The sequence below is a fragment of the Rattus rattus genome, chromosome 6 (assembly GCF_011064425.1).
Source record: "Rattus rattus isolate New Zealand chromosome 6, Rrattus_CSIRO_v1, whole genome shotgun sequence".
In the NCBI taxonomy this organism is placed as follows: Eukaryota; Metazoa; Chordata; class Mammalia; order Rodentia; family Muridae; genus Rattus; species Rattus rattus.
The window spans coordinates 100,279,147-100,295,456 of NC_046159.1; the positions used below are offsets into that span (position 1 = coordinate 100,279,147).

Genomic DNA, 16,310 nt, shown 5'->3' on the forward strand with positions numbered 1-16,310 from the left:
ATTGTTTTCAAAAACAAATTCTGATCTGATCACCATGGAAAGTGTGTTTGTGTTCTCACAAGTTTGAAATTTATACTGTGCAACAGCAGCGTAATATGTGTGCCCATGATGTAACTAAGGGAGAGGTCCTTATTTATATAAACAACTCCTGGTCTTTGGAATGGAAAGTTATAGTAACAGGAGGAATGCGGCGACTAATTACGGCTCCCTTGCTGTGAACCTTAGCTGGAGTTCTTCGGTTACTATACCGTCAGATTTATGCAAATTTGGAAAATATGCCTTCCCACCCCGCAACCCCCTAGATTCATGTCTGTTTCCTGCACCCACACATCTAGTCACCATGCACAGCACGAATGTTTTCTATTTTAAACATATGTATTCTCATTAACATTCAGATGTTTTCTGCCTAACGAGTCTTTGGCACCTTTGTGGTACCAACCTCCTAAAGCCATATTTCGAAGAGTCTATTTCCACATGCACACGCTAGACAAAGCTGTCTGCAATCACAGAGAACCTCTCCTGTCCACTAAGAAGCCATTCGCCACATGGGGTTTCTGAGACTTGCTGGCAACTGGGGTAACTGAGAGACTTAAGTTCCAATGGCCGCTTATGACTGCTGGGGACTGTATTAGACGGTGCATTTCTAGGCCATGTATAAAATCTAGATCTCCCTCTTGACTCACATTCACTCAGGCAACTTATTTACTGACTCCAGCTCTGCCAGGTTCTTCTGGAAGTAGGGAAGCAGACGTAACAACCCCTCTCTCAGCCCTTTCAGTGGGGCATATGCTCCAGAGAGCGCCCTGCTCATCCTGACTTCACACCTCACCTCAAGGCAGGTTGTTAAGCCTAGGATTAGCAAAGACTCAGGGACTTGTGGCGTTATTTTGGTTGTTAACTGGCCATTGCTGTGCTGGGGAGATCCCAGGGGAAAACCTGGGCATGGTAGTTATGATCCTAGCAGTGGGGATGCAGAGACAGGAGGATCCCAGAGTCTCACTACCCAGCCACGCTACCTAGTAGTTCTAACCTGGGAGAAACCCTGTCTCAAAAAAAAAAAAAAAAAAAAGCATACATATAAAAGTAATAAAATAGGGCTGGAGAGATGGCTCAGTGGTTAAGAGCACTGACTGCTCTTCCAGAGGTCCTGAGTTCAAATCCCAGCAACCACATGGTGGCTTGCAACCATCTATAGATAAAATAAATAAATCTTTAAAAAAAAATAATAAAATAAAACAAAAAGCAGCTTCAGAGGCTGGAGAGATGGCTCAGCAGTTAAAAGTACTGTTTCTTCTAATAAGAGGACCTGGGTTCACTTCCGGCACCCACCCGGCAGCTCATAACTATCTTTAATTCTAGTTCCAAGGGATCTGACCCCACTTCTGACCTCCATGGGCACTGGGCACAGGCACGCACAAGGTTAGCAGACATGACATACAGGAAAACACCCATACACATAAAAATTAAAACTGATAAAAATAATTTTTTTAGATGATAGCTTCAATGTTGTGGTTACTTACTGAGTTCTGGACTGAGTTCTGGCAACTCTCCATGCTTGACCAAGGGCAATAACTTACGAACCCCTCTTGTATTTGCCTCTCTGTATTTGTGTCTCTGGTCCAGGGTCAAAGCAGAAGTTGCAAAGCCTAGGGAAGCGTCTAGAAGACAACCACTTGGGAGGTCCGTTTCTTTGCAAAAGACTAATCCAGCGCCTCCCTTGGGAAGGAGTCCCTCAAGCCCTCACACCCTCATGCTGGAGGCAAGAGTGGACATGCTCAGCTCCAACATGATCATCAGTGGCCCGGCTGCAGACCTCGGTGCTAAAGAAGCCAGCAGGCCCTTGAAGAAGCAGCTCAGTAGTGTCCAGAACCCTGGACCATCTACCCAAGCCAGAGCCCAGCCCCTCAGCATAAAGGACAAGATATCCAAGTGGGAAGGCAAGAAGGAGCCACCGGCCTCCGACCCTGCCAGGCAAACAGATGGCCAAGAGGACTACCTGCCGTCCTGCAGGGTAGACAGACGAGGCAGCGAACTCACCAGAACCAAGAATGGAATGAGGCTTGAAACAGAGAGCTTGCAAAACGACAGCAGGACAAGAACCGTGTGTCAGGACGCAGAACGGTTGCCAGGCCTGAGGCAGATCGATGGTCAGCCAGAGCCCAGCCAGCACCGAGGTCGTGAACTGAAGCCCAGTGACCTACGCTTTCAAAGTGACCATCTCTCCGTGCTGAGACAGGTCAAGAGGCTAGAGAAGGCCTTGAAGGATGGCTCCGCTGGCTTGGACCCCCAGTTGCCGGGGACTTGTTATTCACCTCACTGTCTGCCTGACAAGACAGAGGAAGACCAGCCCACTCCGGAAAGCCACGAAAGTGGGGTCTCCTTAGCATCTGGCCGGAGAGCTCACCACTCGGAGGTCAGGGAGCCGGGCCCGGAGATTTCAGAGGAGTGGAGAGGCCAGGAGAATGTGTACAGGGGCTCCAGGTGGTACCCCCCAAAGCCTTTCATCAACCCCGTCCCCAAACCCCGCAGAACATTCAAACATGCTGGAGAAGGGGACAAGGACGGAAACCCAGGCATCAGCTTCAAGAAAGAGAAGAGAAACCTGCCTCCCCTGCCCTCTCTGCCTCCCCCTCCCCCACCGCTGCCTTCCTCCCCTCCTCCCACTTCCGTGAATAGAAGACTGTGGACTGGGAGGCAGAGACCCAGTGCTGACCACAGGTAGGTGCTCACCAGATCACTCTGCCGTTGCCTGTGTTCCTGTGTAATTGCCTCTTCTCCGTCTGATGCCTCACACTCACCTGAGGGCTCCTATGTAAGGGCAGTGAGTGTTCATCCCGTGAGGCAAGGTCAGTGAGTGCTCATCCCGTGAGGCAGCTTGCAAGTTCCAGACCAGCTTGGGCAGCTTGGTGAGATCCTGTCTTAAAAAGTTACATTTCAGGTGTGATAAGCACTTGTGTTTATAACCAAAGGTTAAGCGAAGAAGTTTGTGAACCCAGCCACTTCCTAGTTTACTAGCTCCAACCTTTCCTGGCTTACCTTGTTTGTTTGTTTATACATTGTATGTCTGTCTGTCTGTCTGTCTGTCTGGTGTGGAGGTCAGAGTTGACATCAGGTATCCTCCTCCATTGTTCTCCATCTTTTTTACTGAGGCAGGATCACCAATTCAGCTTGGCCCAGGCATGCCATGGCTGTGTCTCCAAAGTGCTGGGATCCAGACGGTTAGCACTGCCTGCCTGGCTTTTCTGTAGGGTTCAGGAATCAAAGCTCTGTTGTATCTTTCCCCCACCCACTCTCTTTACAGGGTTTATGTGTGTCATCTCGGCTGTCCTGGCATTCTCTATGTAGACCAGGCTGGCCTTGAACTCACAGATGTCTCTGCCTGCCAATGCTGGGATTAAAGGTATGTGCCACCACTCCCAGCTGGGTCTTTTTAGGGGTCCCTATAGACTCTACAGCCAGTAGAGTAATTAACCTTGAGAGGCAAGAAGGAAATTAGGTTCAGCACTACTTAACCAGTCCTGGTTCAAACTTCTAGAGGCAGTTTATTGTAGCCATATTTAAGTACAGTACAATTCTGGAAAAAGGCTTGTTGGCTTGTCTCAATCCCATGTGCACAGTAAGCTTAAGGCACGATTGCATCAAAACTCTTTTGCAAACTGCATGTGACCTCTGCCATGAACATAGGTTCTAGAGCTTAAGCCTAGGATCTGGTTTGGTCTCCTATGGCAGTAGCATAGAGATCACCAGCTTTATGAAGTACACATGAAATCTCCCCTAAGGATAGGTTCTGTTGACTGAGAAACAAAGCTAAAGGTAAAGGTCTAGGAAGGAGAGTCTGGGATAAACATTCTGGGGGTTTTAGGTGAGGCCTGGTCCTAGAGATGCCAAAAGTCACTTGATTATTAACAACATTCACTCCAGCCTTCTGGATGGAAAACAGGTACACACATCCTTCCGTTGAAGTGATAAGCATGCTTAACGTTCCTGATTTCCCTAGTGTTGTCTGTTCAGGATATCGAGTCCTCTATGGGTCTTACTCTGAGAACCAAGCTGTCATAGAACTCAGGCAGTGTTGCTCAGGCTGGCCTTGAACTTGTGGCAATCCTACCTTAGCTTCTCAAGTGACGAGATTACAGTGACCTACTTTATTCCTTTATTTGCCTCCCAGCTTTCCACATTGGCTTTGGCCATTCATCCTCAATCTACCATTGCCCAAGGCCACCAGCAGCCTCCATCTCAGTAAATACAATAGCCAATTTTCTGTCACTTTCTTAGATGACATTCCTTGGTATTGAGGACAACTGTTAATCACCCTGTAAATGTACCTTTTATTCACTCTATGTTGACTTGGAGATTTACTGCTGATAAGTTCACCCTTTCTAGTTCCTTCTGAACAATGGCTGGCTGGTTCAACTCAGCTGTTCAGGCTCAAATGCCTCTCCAAGCTGACTGATTCAACCTGGCTTCTCTCAGCTTCTCATTGAATTGTTCTCCTTGGCCTCAAACCAAGTCTGGGAATTTGTTCTAATCTTCTAGTTCCTTATTCTCTGGCTTCAACTGCCTCTGCTGACCTGCACTGAACTACATGAACTAACTCAACTCTTCACTGCACTGAGGCCAAACTGATTCTCTCTGCATTGCTCTTAAACAGGTTCTCTTTCCTGTGCTGTTCTCATGAGAGTTGGGTGTATCCTATCATTCTGTCAAATCTTTTTCTGATTCGTCACTTTGTCTGCCCCTCAATTAGACATCACTTTCAAAAATTGATGTCTTTCTTCTACAACTACTTTTACCCACATTGTTTGGGATTAAAAGTGTGTCCTCGGGGCTGTATTTCAGCCAGAAGGATTAAAGGTGTCTCTGAGTTCCAGCCAGATCACACGGACCTAGGTCTTTGGATGTGATCCCATGCCAGAGAAGCCTGTTGCTGGGTTAAAAATCCTCTACGTCACCCACTTTGAAACATTGCTTATATTTGGCAACTGGGTCAGAAACTACCAGGTAAGGCCTCCTCCTGGCTGCTCTCAGGAATCTCTTGATTCCTCGTACCTGTACTAGTTAGCCTGGTCTATAGAGTGAGTCCCAAGACAGCCAGGACTACAGAGACACTCTGTCTTGAAAAAACAAAAGGAATAATACCTAATATCCTAATCTACCCTTACCCCAGCCAGGCTCAAGCCAAGGACGTCTCTCCCCTGCCTACACTTGTTCCTTGATGGTCTCCTCCCATCCTGTACCTGTGACTGTGAGTGTCTGACTCTCAGTTGAGCTCTCATCAGTCTCAGATGTGTGTGGTCATGTCCTGCTTGGATCCCCATGTGGTTGTCACCGCAGACCACCACTAACCATCTCCTCTCATCGGAACCAACATCTTGTTAAAAGGCGTCTCCCTTCATTTCCCTTCATTTAGTTAAGAGACCCAAGAGCTAGAACTGGACGATCTCTGATCTTTGTCACATGCTCACTCCCCGCTACCCAGCAAGCAAGTCCTTCAGTCCTACTTTTGAAACTTGATCTTGAATCTGATTATATCACCTTGAATCCACCCCCCACCCCCACCCCCGCCCCCACCCCCACCCCCGCCCCCAGAATAGTCCTCCCTCAGCAGTCAGAGGGAATTCCCAGAAATTAAGTTGTGTTCTGCACCCACTCAGTGAGTGTCATTTGTCAGCTATGGTGGTTTTGGTTCAGATAACTTAATTTTTTCTGTTCTCTTCCAAGAGGAAAAAAGTTTGCATGTTCTAAAGTGTGTGTGTGTGTGTGTGTGTGTGTGTGTGTGTGTGTGTGTGTGTGTGTGTGTGTGTGTTGTTTATACAGAGTCTCTCTGTGTAGCCCTGGCTGTTCTGGAGCTCCCTATACAGACCAGACAGGCCCCCGGACTCACAAAGATACAGATGTTTCTGCTCCCAAATACGGGGTTCAAAGGGGTATACCGGACAAATATAATTATTTATATATATATAAAATTCTTGTGTGTTTTTTCTAAATATTCTATTACTATCATATTTTATAACTAAATATTCTATTACTATCATATTTTATAACTCCAATACATGTTCTAAATTAGTATTGTGCACATTTGTTTCTTCTTACATAGCTTCGTGTTTTTGTTACAATCTTAAATTATTTTTAATTATGTATGTGTGTAGGTGTCCATGAAGATCAGAGACAGAGTCCCCTGATCTGGAGTTATAGTTGATTAGTTGCTAGGTAAATTCAGGTTCTCTGCAAGAGCAGTGAGTGCTCTTAAACCCTGAACCATCTTTCTAGCTCCTTGTTGTAATTTTTGTTGTTGTTTTGTTGTTGTTTTGTTTTTTCAAGACAGGGTCTTACTATGTAGCTCTGCCTGTCCTAGAACTCAATATGTAGACCAGCCTGGCACTGAACTCAGAGATCCACCTGCCTCTGCTTCTCAAGTACCAGAATTAAAGGCCTGTACCACTATGCCTGACTCCTTTGTTGTAATTTTCATGTGATTTTATTGCCCCTCTTTTATAGTAGGTATGTTTAAGGAAACTCTGTTTTTTATTATCCTTCATTTTTCCTTAGATTCACTCACTGAGTTTTCTGTGTGAGTGTTTTGACTGAGTGTGTGTATGTGTACCACATGCATGCTGAGTGTCTCCATTGATCAGAAGAGGGTATCAGAGTTATGGACGGAAATGAACCACCATATGAATGCTGAGAATTGAACCCAGGTTCAGTGGAGAAGCAGTGACTGCTCTTGGCCACTGCTATTCCTCCAACCCCTATGTGGTCTTTTAAAAGGACCCCTTAGAGAAACATTTTTCTGCTTTTCTAGTGGTTCACTGTCAGATGATCGTACCTGTGTTTTTATAATGTCAGGATAGTACTTATCATAGATAATTTTAAAGGATTTATTCATTTGTATGACTGTAAGCACTTACTTGTACATACAGGTCAACCTCGTGTATGCCTATTGCCTGCAGAGGCTACAAGAGAGGATTGGATTCCCTGGAACTGGAGTTACGGATGGGAATGAGCTACCAGGTGTTGCTGGGAACTGAACTTAGGTTCTCTGGAAGAGCAGCCTGTGCTCTAACTACAGCCCTTTCATTCTTATTTTTAAAAGATATATTTTATTTTCAAAAGTTATATATTTTATTTTCATTTTTTTCTCCTGTCTACCTCCCAAGGTTTGATTTTAGTTTTAAGTGTGTGTGTGTGTGTGTGTGTGTGTGTGTGTGTGTGTGTGTGTGTGTACATGTGTGTCTGTGTTTGGGTACTTACAGAGGGCAAAGTCATTGGATTCTTGGAGCAGAAGTCACAGGCCGTGTTGCTTGACATGGGAACTGGGAACCAAACTCTAGCCATCTATCTCTCCAGCACTCTTAACTTCGTAATTATTTACCTGGGAAATATACCTCTCTAGCCCTCACATACCTATTGGGTTTTTTGTTTGCTTGTTTTGGGTTTTTTGTTTTTTTTGAGAAGTTGCTTTACACTTTTTTACATTTGCTGTTGTTTTGCAGGGACAGTGGGGCTGTGTGTGCACACGCATATGGCAGTGGCAAGACTAGAGTTAGGAGTTGGTTCTCTCCCTCCACAGTGTGGTTCTGTGGATTGGGCTCAAGGTGTCAGGCCTCGTGCAAGTACCCTTACCTTCCAAATCATTTCTCCAGCCCTGATTTTGTTTTTTGAGACAGGATCTCATGTAACATAGGCTGGCCTCCAACTTGCACGTATCACATGACCTCGAACTTGTAATTGTCCCGCTTTGCTTCTGTTTTAGTGCACGGGTAATTTTCAGTTTGCTAGTATTTGAAGATTTTTGTGTAGTGTTCCATAAATGAGGGAAATCTACACTCGGGTGGGTGTTTTGGCTCACTTTTGTTTACTGTGTGTCTGTGTGTGTGCGCACGCTCATATATACTTATATACACATATATACTTACCACAGGAGCGGAACAACTGGTAGCAGTTGCTTCCTCCTTCCACCATGTAGATTCCGAGAATCAAATCAGGTTGTCGGGCCTGGCAGGGAGCACCGTCACCCGAAAGCTGCAAGCTTTCTTTTTTCTTTTTTCTTTTTTTTTTTTTTTTTTTTTTTTTGAGACAATTTTTTATTAGGAATGTTAGTCAGGCAGGGTTGTCTCCTCAATTGAGGAAATGGAGTGAATGTTGTTAATAATCAAGTGACTTTTGACATCTCTAGGACCAGGCCTCATCCAAAACCCCCAGAATATTTATCCCAGACTCTCCCTCCTAGACCTTTACCTTTAGCTTTGTTTCTCAGTCAACAGAACCCATCCTTAGGGGAGATTTCATGTGTACCTTATAGCCTGGTGACCTCTATGCTACCGCCATAGGAGACCAAACCAGATCCTAGGCTTAAGCTCTAGAACCTATGTTCGTGGCAGAGGTCACATGCAGTTTGCAAAAGAGTTTTGATGCAATCGTGCCTTAAGCTTACTGTGCACATGGGATTGAGAAACTTGTTACCAAGAAGCCTTTTTCCAGAATGTACTGTACTTAAATATGGCTACAATAAACTGCCGGGTTTGAACCAGCACTCCTTAAGTCATGCTGCTCCTCACTCGGACCAGCTCATTTCCCTGCTGACCTTGACGCTTGTCGAATCCCCTACAAAGTGGCCATAAGTAGCCTAGGCCTTACTGTGTAGACCAGACTGACTTCAGACTCACAGAGATATGCCTGCCTGTGCCGGTGCTGGGATCCTGTGAGCCATTTTCCCAGTCCCGGACTGGGTATTTGTTTTGTTGTTGTTCACTTGTTTGTTTAAATTTGTTTAATTAAAAAAGTTATGTACATGGGTGTTGTGCCTGCATGGATTGTGCGGTTGCTACATGCATACCTGGTACCCATGGGAGCCAAAAGACGGTCTCCGATCTCCTGGAATTGGAGATGCATAGTGTTACCTGCCCTGGGCATGCTGGGAGTTAAACTCAGATACTGTGGAAGGAGCAGCCTTCCTGACCTGTGCCATCTCCAGCCTGCTCTTTGTTAGTTTTGTTGTTTTTAAATACGATTTATTTTTACTCGTGTGTCTGTGTGTATACCCTATGGTTGCGTGCCTGTGGAGGCCAGCGAGGGTGTTAGATTCTTTGGAGCTGGAGATCAGGTGGTCGTGAGGCACCTGACGCGGGGCAGGGAATCGATCTTGGGTCCTCTGCAGCGGCAACTGCTGCCCCACCTGGCCAGCCCAGTCAAAGTTTGCTGCTGACGGAAGACCTGGCTTTGGCGCTGGGCATCGAACCCAGAGCCTTGTGCATGTTGCACTCATGTTCCCCTGACCCACGTACCCTCAGCCCCCATCTCCTAAACCGTTTCCCAGCCCAGCGCCAAAGCCTGGCTGCTTTAGTTGCAGCCTTGTGGCTTCTCTGAGGGATGTCCCCCCCACCCTCCCCGGGGCAGGTTGGTTCTGGAAACAGAGATCTTTTGTCTGTGTATGTCATGGTTGGACAGGCGGTCGGCCTGGTGAGTCACTACTCTCGTTATCTTTTTCCTCCATGCTACGATCTGCTGCCTTTAGCCTTCTAGCATTTTCTTTCTAAGCAGCTAGAATTTCTTAGTTTCAATCCAACAGTGAAGTTTTTCTTGGCTAGTTTGAATATGATCACATCAGCTGCGTTTTAACAGTTTTTGACTCTAGGTTTCTCGTTTTGTTTAAAATACTACAGTGGAGGTGATTAGGGCAAGATGATCACATTCTATCCTTAAAAAAAAAAAAGAATGTTCTTTGTTGTGGTCCTATCTCATAGAGAAAGAAAAATGGCTTGCTCTTGCATTTGGCAGACGGCCTGCCCTCTCTGAGTCAGGAGAGCCAAGCCAAGGCTGAAGAAATGAAGGATTCCGAGGATTTGAGGGTTTAGAATGACACAGCCAGTCTGGGGGCTTCACAGGCTGAAGTCACTGTATTTTCCCTGGCCAATCAGCTAACCCCAGCCACCAAACCAGGGAATGTGATTCTTGGTTTGAGGAAAGCCTTGTCCCCTCTCTTCTCTCTGTCCTTCTTTCCCCTCCCCTCTCTCCTTACCTGCCCCCTTCCTTTTCTTCATTTCACTAAAACCCCAGGAAATTAACTGTAAGGACATGGGCCCCAGACTAGCCCCTCACATGTCAGGAAATTCCAAAGATAAGCTTCCTAAGTAATGTGAGCTTGGCCATGTATCTTCATGGTATACATTCAGTAACCCTGGCAGGAGTGCCTTGAGGCTGCCCTGAGACAAGTGGTTTCTTTTTTTTAAACTATAAGCAATATCTTGAATTCACACCCAGTATGCTCCAAATACTTGAACTTGAATTCAGATTTTTACATTTGAGTTGCACTTTTTTAAATCTTTATAAAACCAAACACCTCGCCACTGACCGCGGTTTTAACTTTTCATCAGATGGTTTTAGCATCAAATAGATTTCTCCTTTCCCTGGGGCGTCCTGGTCAGACGTTAGGACCTGAGGAAACTTCACACACGGCCCCTGTGCAGATGATACAATGCCATCACTGACTCTGTCATCCCCACTCTGGGTCTGACTGGACAGGACCCTTAGCTATCATCCATTTGCCAGTTAAAGTTAATTCTTTAGCCTTGCTACTGTGTCCCTGTCATTGTGAGAAGGTCCCAGTCAACATGGGTGCCAGGCTGTATGTCTAAAACATGGATTTGTTTAAGAACTGCAGAGGAGTGCTGGAGAGATGGCTCAGTGGTTAAGAGCTCTTGCTTTCTTAGAGAATCTTAGTTCAGTTCCCAATTCCTGTGTCTGGGACTCACAATCAGCTATAACTCTAGCTCCAGGAGATTCAGTGAACTCTCTGCAGGCACCTGCACAAACATGTGTGCGTGTGCGTGTGTATATCATGTATGTGCTTGGTGCCCATGGAAATCAGAAAAGGGCATTGGATCTCCTGGAATTGGAGTGGAGTTACAGATGTTGTGAACCACCATGTGGGTCCTGGGAATCAAACCTAAGTCCTCTGTAAGAGCAACACTCTCTTGACCATTGAGCCTTCCTTCTAGCCCCAGAAAAATCTTTTTAAAAGAATGTCAAGCTAGGCTTGTTGGTGCGTGCCTGTAATCCCAGCACTTGGGGGGCAGAAGCTGGTGGATCTCTGAGTCTGCACAATGAATTTCAGGACAGCCAGGGCTATATAGAGAGACCCTGTCCAAAAAGAAAAAAAAGAGGAAAGGACAGTGGTGGCGCATGGGAGGTGGAACAGGTGGATCTCTGTGAGTTCTAGGCCAGCCAGGGCTACACAGACCTGCCTCAAAAAAAAAAAAAAAAAAAAAAAAAAAAAAACCAAAAAGCAACTAAATGAATGTCAGAGAAGATTGAATTGGCTAGTCTGAGGTTCAGAGCAAAATTGCCTTGAAAGCTCTGGAAAGCTTGGGTTAACAGACATTTATTTCACCAGGAGCAACACTGGAAATCAGAGAGAACTTAGTTGCTGTTCTGTATTCTAAGAGCCATTATTGGGTCTTATTTTTCCCTGGAGGGTGAGAACCATTGGGCCTTGGATTCTGTGTATAGTCTTCATGCTTTTGACTCCAGCAATTTCAGAGTTTTAGGTCTTATACTGCGTCTTTAATCAGATAGGTTTTTTCCTGCAGATGAGAGATTCTGGTGATCACTTTTCCTAGCGCTGTTTGTTGAATAGGCAAGCTATCATTTCCAGTTTGTGTTTGACGCATTGGTCCAATTAGGTGGCTGTAACTGTGTTTATTTCTGAGTCCCCACTCTGCTCCATAAATTTATACATTTACATGTCTGAGAGTGTTGTTTGTTTGTTTTGATTTGGGGGTTTTTGGTATGACCTCCCTATGCAGCCCTGCTCACTATATAGACAAGGCTAGTCTCAAACTCACAGAGATCTGCTTGCCTCTGCCTCACCGTGCTCGATTAAAGGTGTGGGCCACCATATCAGGCTAAAAGCAACTTTCCATATATTTATTCATTCATAGCCAGGCACAGTGGCGTACACCATTAGTCCCTGAACTCAGGACGATTGCTGTGAGTTCAAATCAGCCTGCACTATAGAGCGAGACTCTGCTTCCAAAATCAATCAGTCAATTAATTAACTAATTAATAAATGCTCATTTACTTATTCAGCCAACTGTTTGCTGTGCTTAGTGTAAGACGTGGGGATTTATTAATGAGCAAGGCTGACAGACCCCGCCCTCGTAGAGCACGTAGGCTAGCTGTAGAGCATGCACTGCTTACGTACGTGTGGCTTGGCCGCTGACCTCAGTGTTCGTGCTCTGAGGAAAGGTGCTGTGGGAATCCAGCCTGCGGGGGAAGGGCAGCCTTGAGAGGGGGAGGTCAGATGCTCTGCACAGGAGGAAGTGGCAGACAGTGGTCAATCAGAAAGTAGGTGTAGACACTGAGCTTTCTTTGTGACGGAGGAACTAAAGGACAGAGTGGGGTAGGGATCCCCGAGGATAAAGAGGAGGCCTTGAGGTCTAATGGAACCAGTTCTAGAGGAGCTCTGGAGATGAGAGGAACGGTGGTAAGCATTTGACAGCTTCGAAGGAAGTAGTCATCAGATCAGCATCTGCCAGGGTTCCCCTTGGTGGCTCAGTGGGCGTTGTGGTCACTGCCATGATGTAATTATAGTGAGGACAGAAGATGTGGTCAGTTCCTAGGAGGCTGGGGAGGCAGAAGGCCACTTGGTTGGTTAGGTGTAGGTGGGCCGGAAGGAGCCGTGCATGCCTTGCAGCTCCAGCATCTGGCTGGCCTTCCAGAGGGCAGCTCTGAGAGGAGTTTCATTTGAGGCATGTTAATTTTGAGGTTCTTGCCCATTGTCTTCATTCAATTAGCATTTATTTACAAGAATATGGAAACACCATTAGTAAACCCTCACACACTATTTGGACATTGGTCATGATTTTTTTTCTTTTTCTTTTTTAATGTCTTTTCGAGACAATTTCATGATGTTTTCCAGGCTGGCCTCAAACTCAAGTTCCCTTGCCTCAGCCTCCTGATTGGGATTAGTCTCTCATGAGGGGAAATGTGCAAAAGAAAGGGGACTAGAAAAGAAAAGGGGGGAAATTAGAGGATGAAATTCACCAGAGGAGCTGGGGGTCAGGGTGGGGTACATGCTGGAGATGTCGCCCCTGCTTGCCTAACATCCATGAGGACCTGGATTTAATCCTTAGCACCCCATAAGCAGGCATGATCTACACACCAGTAACCCCAGCCTTTAGGACGTAGAGGCAGACGAATGGTTTGGATTTTGTAGTGCACTTATTTGTGGGTGTGCACGGCGAGGCGTGCTCTGGTACCACGGTGCACGAGCGGAGGACGGCTTGCGAGGGATGCACGAGTGGAGGACGGCTCTCGAGGGTTGGGTCTCTTCTGTCATGTGGGTCCAGGAGACTGAACTCAGGTCCTCATTCTTGGTGGCAGGCACCTTTTCTGCAGAGCCATCTCGTGGACTCTGGGTTCTGATGTTTTGTTTGTTGATATTTTATTATGCTTTGTTGTTCGTTTTGAGACAGAATCTATTGGCCGGACTGGTCTGAAATTTATTGCACCCTAAGTAGGCCACAGACCGTTGACAGTTCTCCTACCTCAGAGTGTTGGGATTAGAAACATGAATCATCATGCCCAGCTTTTATTTGTTTTGTTTTGTTTGTTTTGTTGTTGTTTTGTTTTATTGTATTGTACCTTTGTTTTTTGAGACAGGACCTCATTATGTGGCTCTGGCTGGCTTGGAATTCACTCTGTAGACCAGGCTGGCCTAGAATTCACATAGATCTGCCTGCCTGTGACTCCTAGATGCTGGCTTTAAAGACTTGTTCCATAGTGCCTATCCATTACATTGACCAGGCTGACGTAGAGCCTGATGTTATACCCTCCTGCTTTAGCCTCCCAAGTGTAGCATTGCAGACGTGTACCACCATGCCCGCCTCCTAACTGCTTTTTAAAAGAAAATTCCTATTCCTAAAAGATAGTCTTTCCAAACGCTGTTTAGACTAACAAAGCCTTTTATGCGTCAGGATTCAAATGCAAAGCATGCCTCATATGTTAACATCATGCTCTCACAAATACAGAAAAAAATCACCACAGAGTTGAGGTATATCTTGAAAGTCCAGGGTGTCCAGCAGTGTCTATTTGGATGGTGGCTAATCCCATCCCAACAAACCCCACAATACTCCAAATGACTTGTGTCGCATGCACTGTAAGAAAGAGAGCTTGCACCAAGAAGTATGCAAACGTCTTTAGTCATTAGGGCTCTGAGCTGCAAACTGCACCTTCACCCTGTCATCTACCCTTATAGTATTGAATAGAGAAATAACCTGGACTGACAGAGGTCAGAGTCTGTCCAGCACAGCATGTTATCATCCCAGAGAAATGGTTAATATGTATGACTGGACTGGATTCAGTATGCTAGCGCTCTAAGACTTGGTCCCTCAGTGGAAGCAGAAGAGGCTAACGGAATGATAGCCCCTCCTTTGCAGATGGGTTTCTGCTGCAAGTCAGGCGTTTGCCCTGACTTACAGCTCTGCAGCCCTGTTTCGAAGGCTTTGGCTTGGTCCCCCTTGCATTCTGACCTCTGCTGTGTTCAGAACCAGCCTAAACTGATTCAAGTTCTCTTTTTGTTTCTTTCCACTCTGCTCAACCCAGAAAGTCCTATGAGTTCGAGGACTTACTGCAGTCTTCCTCTGAGAACAGCAGGGTGGACTGGTATGCACAGACCAAATTGGGACTCACACGCACTTTATCGGAGGAGAACGTCTATGAAGACATTCTAGGTAAGAGGTCAGGAAATCCAGAGGTAGGGCTGTTGCTCCTAGAGTTGGCAGAAAGGCAGGAGAGAGACCGGGCTGCTGAAGAAGGAAATAATAAACATGAAGGCACTGCTTGCTTTGTGTAACCTATCTCAGGGAAAGACACCAAAAAAATGGTTGCATATCTCTTGTATAACATATAGTCTCGTGCACAGATGGTATACAGCTTTTAATATGTTAAATTCACTCATCATTGCACTTTAACTGTTATAAATACGTATGCTCAGGATCACTAATAAAAACTATAATATAACCTTAAAAAACAAAACCGGAAAGGAGCCGGTGAGAGGGAGAAGGCCCACAGAGAGGGTAGATGTTCACAGACGACACTCATGGTGTTATCAGTATCAGAAATGCCTCATGAGAGGAGGAAGCCCAGGACTGTGGGAGGGCTTAGCAGAGCCATTTCAGTCCGAGTTCCCACCCCTGAAATAGCAAAGGTATTTTGGGAGAATGGTAACCTGTAGCCCAAACCGGCTTCTTCTTTCTCTTTTCCCCAGGGTGTCTCTGTTCTCAGCAGGGCTTCTCACAGTCCCCAGGAAGGTCACTACCAGCTCCCTGGGACCCATGGCTTTCCTCTGTAAAACCAGAGCCTTGGGGCCTTCAGGTCCCAGCAAAAGTCCTCAGTCACTCCAGCCAGACCACCTTTTGTCCCATGTCCACTTTTAGAGCCAGAAGTGCCATTTGGAAATTGCCTTGGGCCTGGGCTGTCCAGGATCCAGACCTGGGAGAACAGTTAGCCCAGAAACTGAGAGTGGAGTTTACTTGATGCAGCTACAAGTGGGAAGATGGGACGTTATCTCCTCAGTGAGAATCAGGATCTGCTGCCACAAGGAAGGAATGTCCAGCAAAACCACACACATCCCACAAGCACTCCCAGGAGGAGGCCAAGATGGTAGCTTAGTGGCCAGGGCTGGAGAGACGACACAGCAGTTGAGAGCACTGGCCGCTATTCAGAGGACCCAGGTTCAGCTTCCAGTGCTTAAAATCATCTGTAAGCCCAATGCCAACGTCCTCTTTTGACCTTCTCAGGTATCAGCCATGCCCATGGTGCACAGATAATATGTTCAAGCAAAGCACCATTCACATAGAATAAAAATAAATCTTTTAAAAAGGGCGAAGAGGTAAAGCTCTAGCATCCTGACCCATTTTGTCATTGTCACAGATCCGCCAATGAAGGAAAATCCTTATGAGGATGTGGAGTCGCATGGCCGCTGCCTGGGCAAGAAGTGTGTCTTGACCTTCCCTGGATCTCCCACCTCCTCCATCCCGGACACGTCCACCAAGGTACTAGCTTGGGCACCGGTCTCCTGAAACCAGCCCTCTCCGAAGGGTCCCTAAAATCCCTTGGGTGTCTAGCTCAGGACCCTCTCCTAACTCAGTGACTGAAAAGCAGTGTGTTCAAACTGCACATCTTCTAATGACCGTCCTGAGCCACGAGTGGTGGACCACGCCTGGAAGCCAGAGGCAGGAGAATTGCTGCTCAAGTTCAGGGCCAGCCTGGTAGACAAAGACGGTGAGATCCTGACTATAAATAAACAG

General features: G+C 46.2%; 1 protein-coding gene across 1 annotated transcript in view; it reads left to right on the forward strand.

Annotated features, from left to right (window-relative positions):
• Window positions 1–1,603: 1,603 nt before the first annotated feature.
• The window catches only part of Dennd2a (DENN domain containing 2A), a 56,447-nt gene continuing 41,740 nt past the window's right edge, over window positions 1,604–16,310 (forward strand). Inside the window, 3 exon segments of the mRNA XM_032906700.1 lie at window positions 1,604–2,718; window positions 14,605–14,732; window positions 15,934–16,055. Coding sequence (XP_032762591.1) covers window positions 1,751–2,718; window positions 14,605–14,732; window positions 15,934–16,055 — 1,218 coding nt within the window. The 5' untranslated portion in view covers window positions 1,604–1,750.